The following is a 17,857-nucleotide window of genomic DNA, read 5'->3' as shown; positions in this document are numbered from 1 at the left end:
CCAGCAGCACTCTAAAATAAGACTTAAATCTTAAAACACACCTAGGGAATAAAAAATTATGTACACCACTTTAAAATAAGAACCCTTGAAGATATTGGAGAATGAATAATTAATTCATCTGTGGTGAAATCATGTCTCACTTTAATTTAATTTCCATATTATTCACCTGTTTTCATGTTATGTTTCATTAAAGCAAGAGCTGCTGAGGCTAGAATAAACAGTAAGGCCTGAGTCTGGTGTAGCAAAAACGCAGTTGATGTGTGCTGTGTTAATGACTCAATGTATTTTTTAGGAATGGATGGTGTTTGATGAGGAATGCCTAGTTTTCAATAAGGAGTTAGAGGCACTTGCCTCTACATTGCCTTCTGTCAATTTGGTTGAAGAAACTGAAGAAAGATTAATGGAAAGGATTGCACTTCTAGAGGTATTTATGTGTTTCTCCGGCTGGATTTCTTTGTGGATCTGTAGAGTTGACCAAAAGATTAGTTAGAATATGAGAAGATGATTTTTAGGACCCTGTTTCCTTTGTCTCCTTGCCTGTGTCTGGATGCAAGCCGACAACTTACTTTTAAAAGAATCAGGGGACCAGGCTGCTAATTTCAGCCACAGGCTACAAGTTCATCTAAGTGGGAATAATGATTGTAGCTACTTTAGAAGTTGGTCTGCAAATGCAAATATTTGGGATAAGATGGTGTGCAGGCTCCATGGATCCCAAATACAGCAAGGAGCGTTGGAGTGCACACAGAGCCACTTCTCTGTAATTCAGGAATAATTTTCATGCCATGATGTAAAACCTATGGAAGAGGAGAATCAACCTAGTGCCTTCAAATACCTGAAAATATGAAGTATTTGAACCCCTAGTCCAACCCTGGTTGCAGCTGTATCCCTGATGGCAGAGCTGCATCTTTTATTTAGAACCTCAACTGCAGTTGGAAATATTTTATCCATATTGTAAACACATTTAAATATAAGGATATGAAAGCAGCTTTTATGGTTGTTTTATAAAATTAAGAAGAAATAGTATTCAGTAACCTTAATTATGTATTTTCAGAGAGTGCTCTGCATTCCTTAGAGGTTTGACCTTTCTCAGCCTTCAGAAGACCCACTCCATTAGAAATTTTTGAATTAATAAATGTTTGGGTCTATATTGAGTCCAGTTTGATATTTAGATTCATAGGCTGTAAAGGCAGAAAGGATTATAGTGATTTAATCTGTCTGACTGCATGAAAGAGGTCATTGGATATTCCCAGAAAATTCTGAGCTATATTAAAGCTTTTGTAATTGATCAACAGTAGATATTTACGATCATAGTGGCCCTCTGGTGCTTTTGATAGCTGTTGCACTGAGACAGGAGACATGCAATGCATGTCATAAGTGTGAAGTTGCCTAGTTTTCCTTGGCTTTTTAAGCTTTTAACCAGCTCTTCACTCTTTATTTGTCTTTAAAGAAATCAGAAACAAAGTAGTAAAGCTTTAGAAGATGTTTTTGGGTGGAGTCCCAGCACTGGACCTTCACAGTTTCAAGGACAGGGCAGAATAAAATTCTCTGGGGCTTAATTCCTGTAAGAGAAATATCTCTATTAACAATATTGTACGTGTCTGGATAGAAGTGAGATGCACATCACACAATAGCTACTTTCTGTTTTCTCCCTGGGACTGATCTGCTTCCTGCTTTTTTTTTTTTCCTTTTTTACCCTTTCCTCATTTTGACCTTCCAGTGAAGTGTAGTAATGGTAAAATGCTGACTAAGCAAACCAGACCACTCCTAATTTTTTTTTCCTTAATGAACTTCACTGTTCACTCTTTGTTCCTCTCTGCCACCATTATTCAATAATTATCCCAACAGTTTCCTTCAAAATGCTGGTAACATTTCTTTTTAAATAGGATAGAACCTGAAGGAAGCACAATAACTTCGAGGGGAACAGGAGGACAATAACTTTCTGGTGGGAACAGCCACATGTTTGGACAGTGCAGCCAGATCTGATAGTCTTTGTCCATTGCCTGAGTTTTGCTTGGGTCAGAAAGGCCCATCAAATCATAACACATTCTGATTATGTATGAAAGTATGTTGAGATCTGTCTTGATCTCTCCAGGGGAAACAAAAACCCCCACCCACTCTTATTTGGAAAATAAAATACACGACAGAGTAAGTGTGAGATTAAGAAGTCAGAACAAATTATATGTGTTTTCCTAGCTGTGTTTTCTGTTTTTAAAATATTATTGTTCTGCAAACTTCCCATATTCTGACAGCAAATCAAAATCAGCGTTGATGAAAAGCATGCCAGGCTATACCAGATGGTGAAAGAAGGGAAGAAACTGCTGACTGCTGTGAGCTGTCCAGAAATAAGAAGCCAGATTGGGAAGCTGGAAGAGCAGTGGTTGTCTTTAACCAAAAAAGTTGGCCATGAACTACACCGACTTCAAACGTTACTGAAGCTCTTGGTCAGGTGGGTGTAACTCAAAAAGCAATTAGAGTTAGACATTAGTTTCTGATCTCCTATAGGTGATAGCCATAGTCAAGCTTCTGCAGGGTCCTGTAGCAGCAGAGGTGCTTCTTGACAGAGAGGAGGACAATTTGGAGGGTGAGAAATGTATCCTAGCCTCAACTAGATGTAATTTTCTGTGTTTTGTTTCCTCCTTGTAGCTACAACAGAGACTCTGAGGAATTAATGAAATGGCTGGACTCTGCTCAGCAGAGAATGAATTTTTGGAAGGAGCAGTCTCTCAATGTGTTGCAAGATCTTCCCACCATCAGGGACAACATCAGCAGCTTGTTTGTAAGTCATTTCTGCTGCCAGGTTTAGATAAGGCATTGTGACTTATGGTGAAAATTACCATTTTGAGAAGGTTTTGTGTTTGCTATGAGGTGCAAAATGCCCACAGTGCCCACAGCACTGAAAAGGTGTGGGTCCCAAAGCCACCAAAGACCTTCCTTGAGATCCTGAGACTGGCCAGAGATCGGAAATCAGAATGGAATCCTCTGTAATGAGCTCACAGCCCAGCCAGGATCTCTTTCTTATGCAAGTACAGCATACTGGCACTGTTTCTGTCTTGCTCCTGATGCCAAACACCAGATAGAGCAGTTCTGCCAAGCTGCCACTTTACAGCAGAACCTGGAGCGTGGGCTCAGGGTACAGGAGGGCTGAAGATGCTCAGCCAAAGTCAGGAAAGGGAAATATGCTGAATTTCATTTCATGTCTTTGCCTGCCCCCCTGTGCTGTGCTCCCCTTGTATGACCAGCCAGGAGGTTCAGCCCCAGGGTAAGGCCAGACAGAAGGAAAAGCAGTGGGAAAGCAGAGCATCATGAAGGTTGGACTGGTAGGTGTGAGCTGGCTGGAGACCTGAGGACTGGGGTTCCTTCCTGAACCTCTGTGTGAAGTGAGAATCAGGATATCCCCATCCACATGGATAGAGCAAGAAGTGGCATTCAGCATTGTATCAAGCTGGGCAGAAAAATGCTTTACCTGCTGCCAGAGCATGTTGAGTTCACTGTTAAACTTGCTAAAATCTGTTTGAAACCTGTGACTGAAAATGTGGTTTGTCTTATTCATTTAAAGAGATATTTAAATATTTACCATATCTTAAATTTCTCTTGTGCACCTCAGACATTCTCTAAGGAAGTTGATGAAAAATCTTCCCTGAAGTCATCAGTGGTGAGCACTGCCAACCAACTCTTTCACGTGAAGCAAGCTGACACTGCAGCACTTAGGTCATCTTTGGCAAAGTTTGAGCAAAAATGGGGAGAACTGATTACACAACTCCCAGCCATCCAAGAAAAGCTTCACCAGGTGAGGAGACACTCTGCTGCCATCTCTCAGTTCAAGCTAAATAATTACATTAAAATGTTGCTGCTGGGATTCAGTTGGCTGCTCCCCAAACTACCTTTTTCCGAGTTAACTGTCTGTCTTGCTTTCAGAATAACCCCAATATTGTACTGCAGTTTAAATATTGCAGTGTTCTTCCTGGGCTGTTTTGCATATATTTTATTATCTTTACAGTTTTACATGAAGGTCTGTTACAAAAAGAAATATTTTTATTTGAGATTTCTGAATTCTTGAACCTTTCTTAAGTCACTTGCCCCTCTGGAGCACAGGGCTCACTATCAAGTTCATGCCCCTGTAATGCGATTATAGTGCCTGAGCCTTTCTAAAAATAGAAATGTCATTTTCCTTGATATTTCTAACAAGCAGAGTGTAGAGGATTCATTATATGCTTTATCCCAGCTTCAAATGGAAAAACTTTCATCACGGGAAGCTATTGCTGAACTAATGACCTGGCTGGACCATGTGGAACAGCAGCAGGAACATGAGGAGCCAGTAAATTCACAACGCAGTGCTGCCCAAGTCAAGAGCCTCCTTCACAAGTACAAGGTAAATGGGAAGCTGGAAGTCCAGGCCTTCTGCAAGGTGTTTGGCTGTAAAAAGGATGGAAACAGCCTACAGGCATTGTCATATCCTTCCCCTTGCTCTCAAGAGGGTTCCTCAGTCGCAAAGGTGTCTTAAAATCTTCCTTTATAAAACCTTATGCTTCTGTGACACAGAAAACACTGCCTGTCCTGCAATACAGCTACTGCCTGCTGTGCTGTAATCTCCTTTTCCCCATGCTGTCCCATCTGTCTTGCTTGTTCTCTCTCTCGCATTTAGATTATAAAGTGGGATGAGCAGGAAAGCCTTGCTTCCCTAGGAAGATAGACTGTGTTTGTACTGTGTTCTAGCCTGTCTTTTTAACAGGGAATATATCTCCGTAACCAGGATCCATTTAACTAGAGAACAGGGGGTTTGAATATCACGTGTCATCACAAGAAATAACCTGCAGAGAGAGAGGCTGCAGCAGAGTCCTGGCGCTGTTCAGATGCCAAAGCACCAGTGGCAGAGGCTGATTGCTCCAGCCACAGGAAGGATTCAAGCTGTGTACTTCCATAGATGCCAAGGAGCCCAACCTCAGGGCATATTTTAGCTCCCTGCAGAGCCATATTTTGCTCTGCCCTCACAGAGCTGCCGAGCTCTGCTCTGGGCTCAGTCAGTCTGACAGTTCTCAGCCTACAGCTGCAGTTCGCAGGCACTTTGGCACTGCATATAAGGCAAGTGTCAACATAAACATTTCTTTCCAAGTGCCTTGGTATATAGCACATATATAACATTTTGGTCTGTATCAGCTGGATTTGGCAGTTGGGATATGTAGGTGAGGTGCTGTTTTAAATCCTTTGAATATTTCGAGGTCAGTTTGTAGGTGTTTCTTCTACACTTGTCAGCAATATGGGGATGTGTATGCTGAGGACAAAGCTGGGATGAGGGACACAAATTCCTGCAGGAAAACAGCTGTGGCTTTAGTACCTCTACTGTGTATTCCCTGGTGACTTTTTTCTGGGTACTGCTAGATATATGAGGAACCCTTTCCTTCTCTTTTCTTCTAAGACCTTCTGAAATAAAAAGACATTCCCTTATGTTTTCACTTTGGGTGTAATTTCTCACTCATCTCATTGGGCAAGGACACTCATGCTGGAGGACACTTTCTCTTCCAGGTACTCTGATATTCTGTTCTGGTAGCAGATACTTTGGTAAAGGAGCAGAAGCTTTTGCTGCATTTGCCTGAGAGTTGCAGGAGTGTGGGAAAGCCTTGGTTTTAGCCTAATCTGGGACCATGGTAGCGTGATTGTATTGTCCTGTGGATTAAATATAGAGGCTGGTACCCCTGGATTTCCTTCCCTGTTCCAGCACTAGCCTGTTCCTACCTTGAACTACCTATGTAATGATATTGAGGATTATTCCTACAGCCAGGTCTCCTTCAGAAAAATATTTTAGGTCATGGTTCAGACTCAGCCACGAGTGTCCCACAGCTACACCTTGAAGCATCATTGGAATGGATCAGATAAAAACTACCAAACTAATTGGTTTACATTTCTGCTGTTTGTTTGTTTGCTTTTCTTTTTTTCCCTGCAGGAATGCATGATGGAAATGAACTTTAAACAGTGGATGGTAGATTTTGTTAACCAGTCACTGCTGCAGATGAGCACTTGCGATGTGGAGAGCAAGCGGTACGAAAGGACAGAATTTGCTGAGTGTCTTGGCGAGATGAACCTGCGGTGGCACAGGCTGCAGGCAGCCCTAAACAGAAAGGTGGGATTGAGTTCTCATGGCTTTCTCTCTCATGACTGATCTTGCCTGTGCCACTGCTTTGTATTTTGCAAGCAGCCTTTCTCCCCGAGTCTGAACATGCCGTTGAACATGGTGAGATTCCCTGTGCTCTGCTGTCTGTCCATCCTGCTGTCTCATGGGCACCTACAGAGTGGTCTTGTAGCACATCAGCTACCAGGTGGTGGGTAGGCATCCGAACCTCAGCAAGGTGTGTGGGAGGGTAAACTCTCTTCTAACTTGTAGGGAGTGAAAGTAGACAAAATCTGCTCTTCACAACAGCCTGGGGTTTACCCAAGTTGACTGTATTAGGTGGAAATATAAGATTCCTCATATGAAGAAAATACAGTCGGTGACATGTCAACAAAAAAGTCCTATATTGAGAAAACTATGGAAAAGAAAGAATTCAGGGCAGTGGCTGCAGGGGAACCTGTTAGTGAACTCCACTGAATCTTTGGGGTGCTGTGAAAGTTGGAGCATTTAAAACTTCATGGGAGAAAACACTGGGTGGTTTGTGGAAAAGAGAGGTGCTGCACTGCTTGGACAGACAGGCCTTGCTCAGCAAACAGCACCAAAAAAAAACCAAACAACCACTCCACATGCCATATGATAGGAATGAGAAATAGGGATATATTAAGCTACCCCCAGTTTTCCTGTTGTAGCAGTTGGATTTGCCAAAAAAAGTAATTATTAAGTTAGTAGTGTTGACAGCCGTGGGGGAACATATGACCCTGCTGGAAAAGGCATAGCAGGGATTAGTTCCCAAGCCTGCTCCAACCCTCCTGGGTCCCTGGAAATGAGTTATTCTGGATCTGTGTCCTCCTCCTGAAGTAATTAAATGCTTTCCCAGTGGAGTGCTTTGAAGACCAGCAGCTGATAGGAAAATCCTTTATCTAGATTGACTGTACCAGCATATCTTCTGTTTCTCTGGAGAAAATCTGTTTCAGGCAGTGCCTCAGAATTGCTCTATTCTAGTGAGGCTAGAAATAATCCATGCATCCAGAATTAGATGCTGCTGTTTGTGTGCCCCAGTGCCCAGAAAAGCTAATGTGACTCATGATATGGAAAAGACATGGGGAAGGTTAGAATCCCAAATTCAACCATGAGGCTGCTGGAATGACTCCCTCTACTAACATATTCCTCTTTCATTTCTATTTCTCAATTTGCACAGCTTTGGGAGAAGCTGCCCTCTCTGAATCCAGATACAAAGATCAAACAGAAAATTCACAATTTTTTATAGCTCTTCCAAAGAAGGTCTTCCAAAATAATTTTCAAGTGGAAAATTCAGTTCCACAATGGAATCCCACTTTTGTAGGAGAAAAAGTTATCTTCTCTAACCATTTTCAAGAAGCTGCATTCTAGGATTTAATGGATCCTCAGGGCCAAGATTGAAGATAGGAGATCTTCAAATAAGAAAGGTCCCTTTCTTATTAGTAACTCTGGTGGGGTTTAGTGAGAATGAAGCTTTCAGACTCCATATGAATGTGTCCATGTAGCCCAAGGTCCCACAACTTGTTAGGTCTGCATGCTCCTAGCTCCAGAACACACACTGCCTTGTTCCTTCCCAAGGAAAAGGTCAGATCCTAAAGAGCCTGCAAAACCTTTTAGCTTTTCCTTTCAAAATATTTTCTCTAAATGCTATTTTCAATGTAGATTTTGTAATCTCAGATTTTGTCACGGAAGGGGAAGCCCTGTTTCTGCCCACCCCTGGGTTTAAGGAAGTTAAAATAGTTCTGTAACTTTCAGATACAAGACCTGGAACACATTTTGGAGGATATTTCTGAAAATGAGAACAAAGCACAGACTCTTCGCAACTGGCTGGAAGCTCAGAGTGATCGACTGAGATCCTTACAAACCCCAGCAAGTCTGATTTCTGCACAGAACACATTAGATGATTGCAAGGTAAAGCTTTACATGAATGATATTGTTGTAAAAACCCTATTTGGCACTTCAATGAATCCAGACTAAAGAACTGCACAGATTTTAACAGAAAAAACACAAAGGAAGATGCTATTTCCTAGCAGAATACTACAGTGTAATTTTAATTAAAGCATGTTACATTCAGGTGATAGAGCCAGATGCACTTTTAATGTGAATTGCTATTCTGTGGGTTTTTCCTCCAACTGAAGATGCCATCTGCTGTTGCTCCATGGTATTTGGAGTGTTGCGCAGCAATATTGTAGATCGTATTCTGAGATTCAAAATTGTTCTCAGTTCAGCACAGCCATGGTAAAAGCTATCAATTCTATTAGTTTGAAGAGCTCTGTGGTTGAAGTGTCATGGAAACAACACAGTCCTAATTGGAAAAATAGCAACTCTCTCTACTTCTGCCCTAGAATGTAGTCTCTCTGCACCAGCCTCAGGAATCTTGGTGTCCTTTGGTTTTGTTGTGTTTTTCTAGGCATCAGATCCCTCAAAATTAATACAGGTGTTCAGCTGCATTAATAGAAAAACTTTTTGCGTCTTGAGAGGTACAAAGAGTCCTGCTTGGTAACTGAGGAATTAGCTCCTGATGATTTCCTTCCCAAGCATGATGTCCAGTGCTCAGACTGACAGTAAAGGGACTGATTATAGTTCAACCTGCAGGAGGCCATCTGAGGCAGCCACTGCCACTTGGAATTCCTGTAAAACAGTTGTGTATCAGAGTTGAAATGATGGTGGCATGGCTGAAGAATTATGCAAAATTGGTTTCAAAGAAGGAACGTTTATCTAAGCTCCTCACACGGCAGGTTTTTTCCTATGATCTCATTAAAAAAATCTTATTTTCTTCCTTTTTTTTATCAATTAGGAGCTAGAAAATCAACTCACAGCTAAATCCAAAACTCTTGACGATCTCAAACAGAGTTTGGCTTCGAATGGTAGTGCAGAACAAACCCCAGAAGCTCAGTCTCTCAGGCTTGCTGAGCTGTGTGAAATGAAGGACAGCATTGTAAACCAGGTAAAAGCTTTGCCTGTGTTCAGGTTTCCTCCACTACCTGTTCTGACCACCAGTGTTATTAATCTTCTTCATGGGATGGCAGGAGCTGGTACAAAAAAGATGCAAAGTATTCCTCACTCTTAACCTTCCAAAGAACTTCCTTTGAAGTCTTTACCATAATGTAAATTAATGTATTTCTAAAGTCGAGAGACAAAAATTAGTCCGATCTTGAAACAGTTTGAATACAGAGGGGGAAGGAACAGACAGCCATCTGCAGTTTAAGAAATCAGAGAAATAGCTATTTTTCTATAAAGATGAAAACTTGACTCTCTTACTTGATCTCTTTCATACCCTGTTGTTTCTCCCCTGCTATGTGCTGATGGAAGCTGTCTGTTCCTACCCCATTCTAGCTGCAGCTTTTCCATCTCCCAGTGACTCTTCCATCCAGTCACTGGGATGGCTGTTGCCATCTTCAAATCCTATGCGGTTTGCAGTTGCTTCAAGGATAGTCTGGCAGGTTGGTTTCCCATGCAAATGTACTCCCCAGCAGTTTGTATTTATAGTTGTCTTATCTTTATACTTGGAACTGATCTTTTTTTATGTGGATGTAATTGATATAATGAGTACATTTATAGATTTAAGTGTGTGATAATAAATAACCATATACTGTAGAGAATTATACATGATGTAGTGTTTATGTCTATAGTTAAGATTCCTTTACACTTTCTATTATAAATGCCTTGCCTTTATTCCTCAAAACTTTGTGAAACCTGAACCCTTTTGCTTGAACTCTTCCACGTAAGGTGTCAATACAGGATGGATCTGCTGCTTCTTGGTTTAGTTTTCAACAAAAATGACGTGGCTGTTTCTTACCAAGAAAGCAGGGAAATTTATGGCTGTGTACATGAAGAAAGATTGTCCTTCTGCTTTATAGCTGGGGATAGAAATTGGCAGGATTGCAGCCTGGTGCTTTTTTCTTCTTACAGTCACCATGGGTCATGTTAATTTTAGGAACTTTATGACTTAACTATCAAACTTCTAAACTGCAGAATGTTCTTACAGCCGAGTTGTCTGTGTGTGCAAAGAAACACTTAGTGCAGGTTCCTTCCCAGGGTGACTGCTCTCAGCAGAGCCAGGCTGTGATTTCAAATATAGAGCTAAGGAGATGTGATCCCTTGATTACAATGTCCGTAGGCTGAGCTTGAGACTGTGAGTCTGTGGCCCCAGAGACATTTCCCAAGAACGATGTCTTTCCATCTTCCTTGTGTGGGCAGTAATTAGCTACAGGCTACAAAAAGCAATTACAGATTCCTCCCACCTATACCATGATTCAAAAGAGAATAGGGATGATTAATCCATCAGCCTGTGCGTACCTGAAACTAGGATACTAGGAAAAAATTATCTATGCAGCCTATTTAGGGTGAACTATAATGTAGAAAATTTTTCATCTCCCATTGTGTGGATGCACAGTCAGAACTGAAATCCGGCATCTGGCTTTGCCAGGTCTCATGGAGACATAGTTGGTTTTTTGCCCTGTTTTCAAGCTTTTCTCAAAACATCTGGTCCTGGCATGGCTGGAAGTGGGTATTGAACTAGATGATGCTTTGTCTAACCAGGACCATGCCTTATGTAGTTCCCTGATACCGAAGGATAAAAATGACAAATCACGCTGCAGGAGGACTGTGGTTTTGTGTTTGCAAAGTCTAGGAGTACGTGGCAAATGGAAACTGTGCTTGCCCCATATAGATTAGATAACTGTAATAATAAAAGTGACAGAAAACAGAGGATATCCATCATTTAATTGTATATGAGAACCCTGAAGTTGCTAGACTGGGATTCAGGTGGGCCTGCTTTATTAGAGCACAATGGCATAAGAGGGATGACAGCTCTCCAGAGTATTGTAGCAGCGTCTTCTTCCATACAAACCAATTTCTGTTCAAATTATCTTTGAAAGGAAACTTGATCTCTGGATCAAACTATTTGCTTCCTAAGAAGATTAAGGCTCTCAGCTTCTTCCCACTTCAGGTCGATTTTGGCAGAAAGGAATAAGCAGTTCATTATTTCAGTACTTGTTACTTTTTGGCTTGTTCTGAAGTTGTGGCTGAAAGAATAGTGCTACCTTGAACTCCAGTTAAATTTTAATTGCCTGCAAATTCTTATACTTCACTCTAAATACAGTTTATTGCTTTGTTTGAAGCCTGCACAATTCCTTGTCAAGTAAGAAAATACTCCAACTAGTGAAATTCTTGTGAGCAGTAAGCTTAGATTTTTAAGTAAATTTACAGGTGATAGATTGTCAAGATCGCAAGAAATAGTAACAAAAGTGTTTTGTTTGCAGGTTGCACAGTTAAAGGCCTCAATGCAGTCAATACTGGAGCAGTGGAGAGCATATGATGAAACTTATGCAGAAGTCAACCTGATGACAACAAGATATTTGTACTGCATAGACCAGTGCAAACCTTCTGGGGAAGAAGCTTCATTGGAAGCTTTGAAAAAACAGGTCAAAGCTCTCCAGGTAAATCTATTGAAGTTGTCTTCTATGCCTTTAGGCAGACAAACTAACACTGAAAAACAAGACAGAAAAATTTATCTGAGCAACTTTATTATCATGACATTAAAGTCAGTGGAATATTATTACATTTTTTTTACCTCCAGAGACACTGAGGACTATTTTGAGGCTTCTTGCTTTATTTAGTGCCTAAGTTCAACTTTGGTGCAATTTAGGTACCAAGGTTCAAGAAAGAAGTGCAGGTCAATCTGCCTTATTGTGGGCTAGCACTACCTCCATTTTGGGTTGCAGAGATCCCTTGTTCAGTCTCCTGCACGTGCTGGAAGGCATCTCTGTAGGAAGCACCAGGTCCTCATAGTCCCTTGCATCACAGAGTCCAGATGGACCTGTGCTCTGCACCACCATCCCTCATGCTAATGTCTACTCAGTCCAAATCTAATTCACACAGACAGCAGGAAGTCTGGCTGAAAATACAGCTGGCAAAGGAAAACTGTGGACATTGTTGTATGTGTTTGCATAAATGTTATTCACCATTCCTGTAAAAGATGTTGGTTCTCAGTTCATTGAAAGCAAATTTGTCCCTTCACTTGTGCTTCCCAGGGAAATGCTCTGCCATAAGGCTGTGGCATAACCTGGAAGGAGATGCCTGGGCATTGATGCTGGGACTCAGTGCAGAAACAAAGGGAACCCAAGGTCTCCTGAATGATTTTTTTTTTTTTTTTTTTTTTTTTTTTTTTTTTTTAGCTTGGACAATTTTACCTCTCTTAGCTTCCTAATTTTTAGAAACAGGTGTTACATTTTTTGCGACCATTTTAATCTGTGCTGCAAAAGCACAGTATTATTGCTTCCCTATCCCCACCAATCTATAGGGGAAGTTATACTTAGGTTTGTTTATATTTACAATTAATTGCAATAATCCATTCTGCAGTCTCTTCAAGACGAATCAGAGAACAGTGAAGAAAGCTGGGCCAAGCTCCAGGCTGCTGCCAGTAACCTAAAGAAGAGCTGCTCCCCATCCTTTGCAGAGATTATTGACCAGAAGTGCACAGAGGCACACACTAGGTAAGCCTGCAAAGTAAGACCCCAGTTATTAGTATTTCTAAAAAAAAGAAAAAAGAAAAGCTGCTGAGGCAGGACTTGAAGGTCTGTCAGATTTTTAAATCTGTATTAATGCAACTCACCTGTTTAAGGGTACCTGTGTGAGGAATAGAATCACAGAATGGTTTGGGTTGGAAGGGACCTTAAAGATCATCCCGTTCTAATCCACCTGCTGTGGCCAGGGACACCTTCCACTAGTCCAGGTTGCTCTGAGCCCCATCCAGGCTGGCCTTGAACACCTCCAGGGATGGGGAACTGATACCTTTTTAACTGGATACCTTTTTCTTGATGGAGTCCCATAGCACAAACTACTCTGTATCAGCAAGGCTTCCAGTAAAGTGGGTGCGAATGCAAAGAAACTCCCATGGGAATTCTATGCCTATTCATATTCTGGGGGAGAACCTACTAGGAAAATGCTCTTGTCCTTGGATATGTTGGCAGGTGGAACTCAGTAAACGAAGACATCACAGATCAACTGCGGGCAGCGCAGGCGACCCTGCAGCTGTGGGAGCCCTTCGATACTTTATGCACTGAGACAGCAGCCAAGTTACAGCAGTACAACGAGCAGTGCACTCAGCTCTTGGATGCCCATGTGCCCGAGGAGAACATGATAGAAACCCTGGAGCAGAGGATACAGGATATGAAGGTACATTAAATGCGTTTCTGCTGCCTGGCACAAACCAAGATTTATTGTTGAGAAACAGATCAAAAGAACACCACCAGTTCAGTCAGTGGAAAAGATAAAATCTGTGGGTTTCGTCCATTAACAGGCACCTTTGTGTTTCTTTTAAACACTTTGCCCAAATTCTTGGACCAAACCACAGTTAGCATATGATGAGAAGAGAGCAGAAGGGAGTAATCATATTCCAGCTCTGCCCATTTCTGCTCTACACAAAGAATCAGGCCTGTGTTGGAAGGAATCATTAAAAGAAAAATAACTTACTTTATGGGGCATTGCTTGGGAGAAGAGATAATAGCTACTAGAACAATAGCTAGGGAAAAAATATTTTCAGAGCACAGGACCATCCTTAGGTTTTCTACAGTCTTCAAGTTGGTTTTAATTGTATTTGGTATTGTGTTTTGGCCTGGTCTCATGAGTTCACAGATTTCTGAGCTCATTAGATTATTCTAATTGCTTTTTACTTTAGGTAAATGAGATCTCATGCTGAGACCACAGAGTACATTGGACTCTCTCAGACAGCAAAACTGTCATTAGGTTCTGACATTTTTGGTTTTTTCAGACTGCAATAAAGAAATGTAATAATCCTTATTTCAGGACAGAGCAATGATTCATCATGCTTTATGAATTTCTAGCCATGTATTGGAAGAAGTCCAGAGTACTCCATTTTGCATATGGTCAAATAAGAGACTTTACATTATAGGAAAAAGAACTCATGTATTTCTTTCTGTGTCATAAACAACTGACAGCAGCAAAGCTTAGACCAAAACGTTTTCACTTTCTTCTGATCTATTAATGGTTGTGACATAAATTCATCACTGTGTTGGCAAAAAAGCATTGTGTTTTCTGAAAATTTTTGGGAAGAGTGTTGCACCTACTAAGCAAGGCATGACCACCTGAATGCCATTAGCACTGGTGTGTGTGGGTAGAACACATGGAATTTATCGTGGTTTTTTGGAAGTGATGAGTTAGAAGAATGGGGATCAGTGATATGGCATACAAGTTACATGTATTTGAAAATACGTGCATTAAAAAATTGTATTTTAATCCCTCTAATCTTTTCCTCTACTGTATACTAGGAAAGGTTCTGTGGAATTTCGTCACCACAATAAATAAAGTGCTATATAAAGAGTAAGAAATCAAAATGGGTTATTAATTCAATGGCTGAAGTGGTACTTAATAATATGATCCTTTCCAAACATAAGGGTCAGGAAGCAGGAACCATTTTGCTTTTTAGGGAAATGTGCCTGCTCTTCGCTATCAACCAGAAATCTTTGTTTGTTACTTTCAGAAAAGACACTAAAAAGACAGTGGCAAATTTCAAGGGGTTTCATGTTAAAAGGGTTGTCTTGGTCAAAAAAAAAAATCAAGTACATTGAACGAGTCTAAAATTACACCCTTTGTTCTTTTATTGCCTCTAGAGTTTAATTTTATAGGATCATTTCTCTAGTAAAGGGAAACAATTAAAACCAAACCCATAGTGCTCAGTCACTAAGGGATCCACAATACTGGTATGTTTGTAACTAAATAGTGTTTCTCATCTGCAGCATGGGCCAGTTCTTCCATCTGCTAGTGTACATCCATTTTGGAGAGAGGGATATTCTGATTGCCCTCCCTAATTTCCTCTGGAAAATAGTAGTATCCCGCTGCCTGAAGTCACTGGTGTTCCACTGAACTTTGAACTGTGCCTTTCCCAGCACTACACTCAAAGGATGCAATTCCCATTATCCTCCGGCTAAAAGACTGAGGCTTCCACTATAGCTGAATTTGGCTCCCAGATGAGTTCAACAAAAAGAGTTTAGTTACAGCAACAAAAGATACTAAATGAAAGTGGCACATGAATGACGATCTGATTCATTTACTGACTTCTTTTTCTTTCCCCTTCTCTCATCAGAATTTACAGCATGGCCTTCAAAACATAGCAGGATGCCGTACCCAAATTCATTTGCAGGCTGATAGGATAAAACAGCAGGCTGGGACAGCTGCTGAAGCCATTCTGGTGGAGAAGCTGCAGCCTTTCCAGAGAGCCACCTATTTGGAAAAGATGCTGCAGAGGAAGTTGGATGAACTTCAGGTGCTTTGTTTTTAATATTAAATTAGCTGTCAGTGTGGGGCAACTTCTTACCTGAAACCCTGTGTGAGCTACATTGTTCATTAGAGCCCTGTAGTTCTTGAGTTGAAATTTCAATAAAATAAAAAAGACTTGACAGCATGATCAACTATGTTAAAAAGTAATACATGAAACCAGAGGGACAGGTGAAGGAAGGATTTCAGCCTTGCCAGCTTGTGCTGCTCTAACAAGCCTTTGCAAGTGGGCCCAGCAGTGCAGGACCCTCAGATGATTAAAGATTAGGAAACATATTTTTATTCTATGAACATTGGAGTAAGTTGTGAACTTCCTCAGCTCTGCCTTGGAAAAAAACTAAGGGCTTCAGTTTGCTTTGATAACAATAAACATAAAACCAAACAGAAAACTGTGGCCATTTGATGTAATTTGGAAGACCAGATTCACATCCCTGTTCAGGAAGAGTGGGGAGGGACCTGAATCCAGGTTTTCCCATATGATGTCTGTTCTCAGAAGTGCAGGACTGACTTCTCCTTTGTGCAGATATTCCTGAGAAAACTTCCAAGCAAATGTACTGCTGGACATCTGCTGATGTAAAACTACTCTGTTCCTGTGAAAAAGTCTGATTTCAATAATTGTTCTGTTCTAAAGTAAACCCAAATTCATGAAGAAATTTTAAGCCACCTCTATTTATGACTCCATCTACCAGCACAGTTCAATGGCTGGAAGCCAGATATCTTTGTGAAGATAACAGATTTCTCATATTCCCTGTGAACTTCTCGCTGCATGAAAAATTTCATTTCTGGGTAGTCATTTTCTTTGATGTAACCCTGTAGTATTACCAGAGAAATCTCTCCCTGCACCAGTTTTTACCATTCATTCCTCATAAAAGTGTTGCTGTCTAAGTGTTCTCAGAGATGTGAAGTTTAATTCTTGCCAAGAAAGAAAAAAATTTACCAGTGGTCTTCTCTCTGATGCATAGAAACCAAACTAGAGAGTAAAATTGAATTCCAGCCCTAGTTATTTCACCACAGAGCTCATGGAAGCTGCACAGTCTTGGCTGCAGGCACATGGGAGCAGGCCCTGTGTGTGGCTCACTTTCACAAGTTTTTCCCCTTTGATAAGCTGAGTTTTTACTTTCCAATTTCCCAATAAATCAAACAGCCCGAAGCTACAAAAGATATCTCAGAAGCCCTATTCCTTCCAGATAGTTATGAATCTCTCAGGATTGAGATTCAGTTTCTCGTTCTCTGCTTTGGATTACATTTTCCCCTTATCCAGTGGAAAAATTGAATAAATTTCAATAAGAGAGTTATAAATACATTAGAATTTGGATTTAACATCTGTTTGTTTTCCTGATAATACTGCTTATTGCTCCTTTTTGTATTCTGAATAAGTGTATTAAATGGTAATTAACATAAATTTGCAATATTCACCCTAGTTCAATCTTTTACAACTGGAGGATTTCAACAACTGCCTTGACACGCTGGAGGGTCGTGTCAAGAATTGCACAGACGCCTTTGATAGCCTCTGTCTAGAGGAAGGAACAGACAACTCAGAATTGCTCATGGTATGTTGCATTCCCAAGTACAAAAAGGTGTTACTCAGCTCTTACCTACTTCAGGATGCTCTCTGTGACCTCAGTATCACATTACAGCACTTCCATCAGAGTAACTGTAATTTGTCCAAAACACAAAAAGCAGTGATTTAAGTTTAAAAACTCGAGATCTGCAGTGTAGGCCAAATGCCTGCATGGAAGGGAGGAAAATCACGTAGATTTGGGGTGGACAGAAGATCTTTTTCCCCAGCTTTGTTCTGGACCTGCCCTGTTGCCCTCGATGGAGGATACAAAGTAAATCTGCAAGCACCACATCTTGAGCATCTGTTCAGTGCTGTTGGAAAAGTGAGCCCTGTGTAAAAGAATTCTGACTTTTTTTGTTTGCTATATTCTTTGAAGTTGGCACAGAAATTCTGGGGTTTTTTGGGTTAGTGTTTTGGATGTATAACACTCAGATCTTTCCTACAGAAGAGGTTAGGCTTCTATATTTCTTTGAAAGGAAAGAAAGGCAGTATTTTTTTGCAATTAATTAATTTTTTTACTTCTAGAATCACACACTGGAGCTTGCTGCACTTTCTCCAAGCATAGAGAGTTTGAATGAAGCAAGCATTAAGCTGCCACTCAGTGACTTCACCCTGAAGAAAATGCAAAGCCTAACTCGGCTGTGGAGTCAGAAAACAGCAGCTGCTCTGGAATGTTGCAGGTCTGAAACGCAAACAAAAAATCACTACTAACAATTTCCTTTTCTGTGAGGAAAATCAAAACTTGAGTTAGAGCGTGGGAAATCTGTTCTCATCTTTCTCTGGGGCTCTCCAAGTTGAATTCTGCACTTGCCATTTAGTCAATTTTTCAGTGGCTATTTGTATTGTATTCCAAGTTACTTAAAGCAAAAATCTGAATG

General features: G+C 40.8%; 1 protein-coding gene across 1 annotated transcript in view; it reads left to right on the top strand.

Moving 5' to 3' along the window:
* SYNE2 (spectrin repeat containing nuclear envelope protein 2) overlaps positions 1-17,857 on the top strand; it is a 181,335-nt gene that overhangs the window by 119,834 nt on the left and 43,644 nt on the right. The window contains exons 80-93 of the mRNA XM_027674160.1: positions 293-424; positions 2,250-2,446; positions 2,644-2,776; positions 3,605-3,787; positions 4,223-4,369; positions 5,939-6,115; positions 7,877-8,032; positions 8,919-9,068; positions 11,386-11,562; positions 12,485-12,618; positions 13,096-13,300; positions 15,228-15,407; positions 16,840-16,968; positions 17,505-17,659. Of these exons, the coding sequence (XP_027529961.1) occupies positions 293-424; positions 2,250-2,446; positions 2,644-2,776; positions 3,605-3,787; positions 4,223-4,369; positions 5,939-6,115; positions 7,877-8,032; positions 8,919-9,068; positions 11,386-11,562; positions 12,485-12,618; positions 13,096-13,300; positions 15,228-15,407; positions 16,840-16,968; positions 17,505-17,659 (2,255 nt within the window). The remainder of the gene's footprint in view (positions 1-292; positions 425-2,249; positions 2,447-2,643; positions 2,777-3,604; positions 3,788-4,222; positions 4,370-5,938; positions 6,116-7,876; positions 8,033-8,918; positions 9,069-11,385; positions 11,563-12,484; positions 12,619-13,095; positions 13,301-15,227; positions 15,408-16,839; positions 16,969-17,504; positions 17,660-17,857) is intronic.

Source organism: Neopelma chrysocephalum, unplaced genomic scaffold, assembly GCF_003984885.1.
Source record: "Neopelma chrysocephalum unplaced genomic scaffold, ASM398488v2 Primary Assembly neopelma1_24, whole genome shotgun sequence".
NCBI lineage: Eukaryota > Metazoa > Chordata > Aves > Passeriformes > Pipridae > Neopelma > Neopelma chrysocephalum.
The sequence above is the reverse complement of the archived record's forward strand: the minus strand, read 5'-3'. Positions and strand labels throughout refer to the sequence as shown.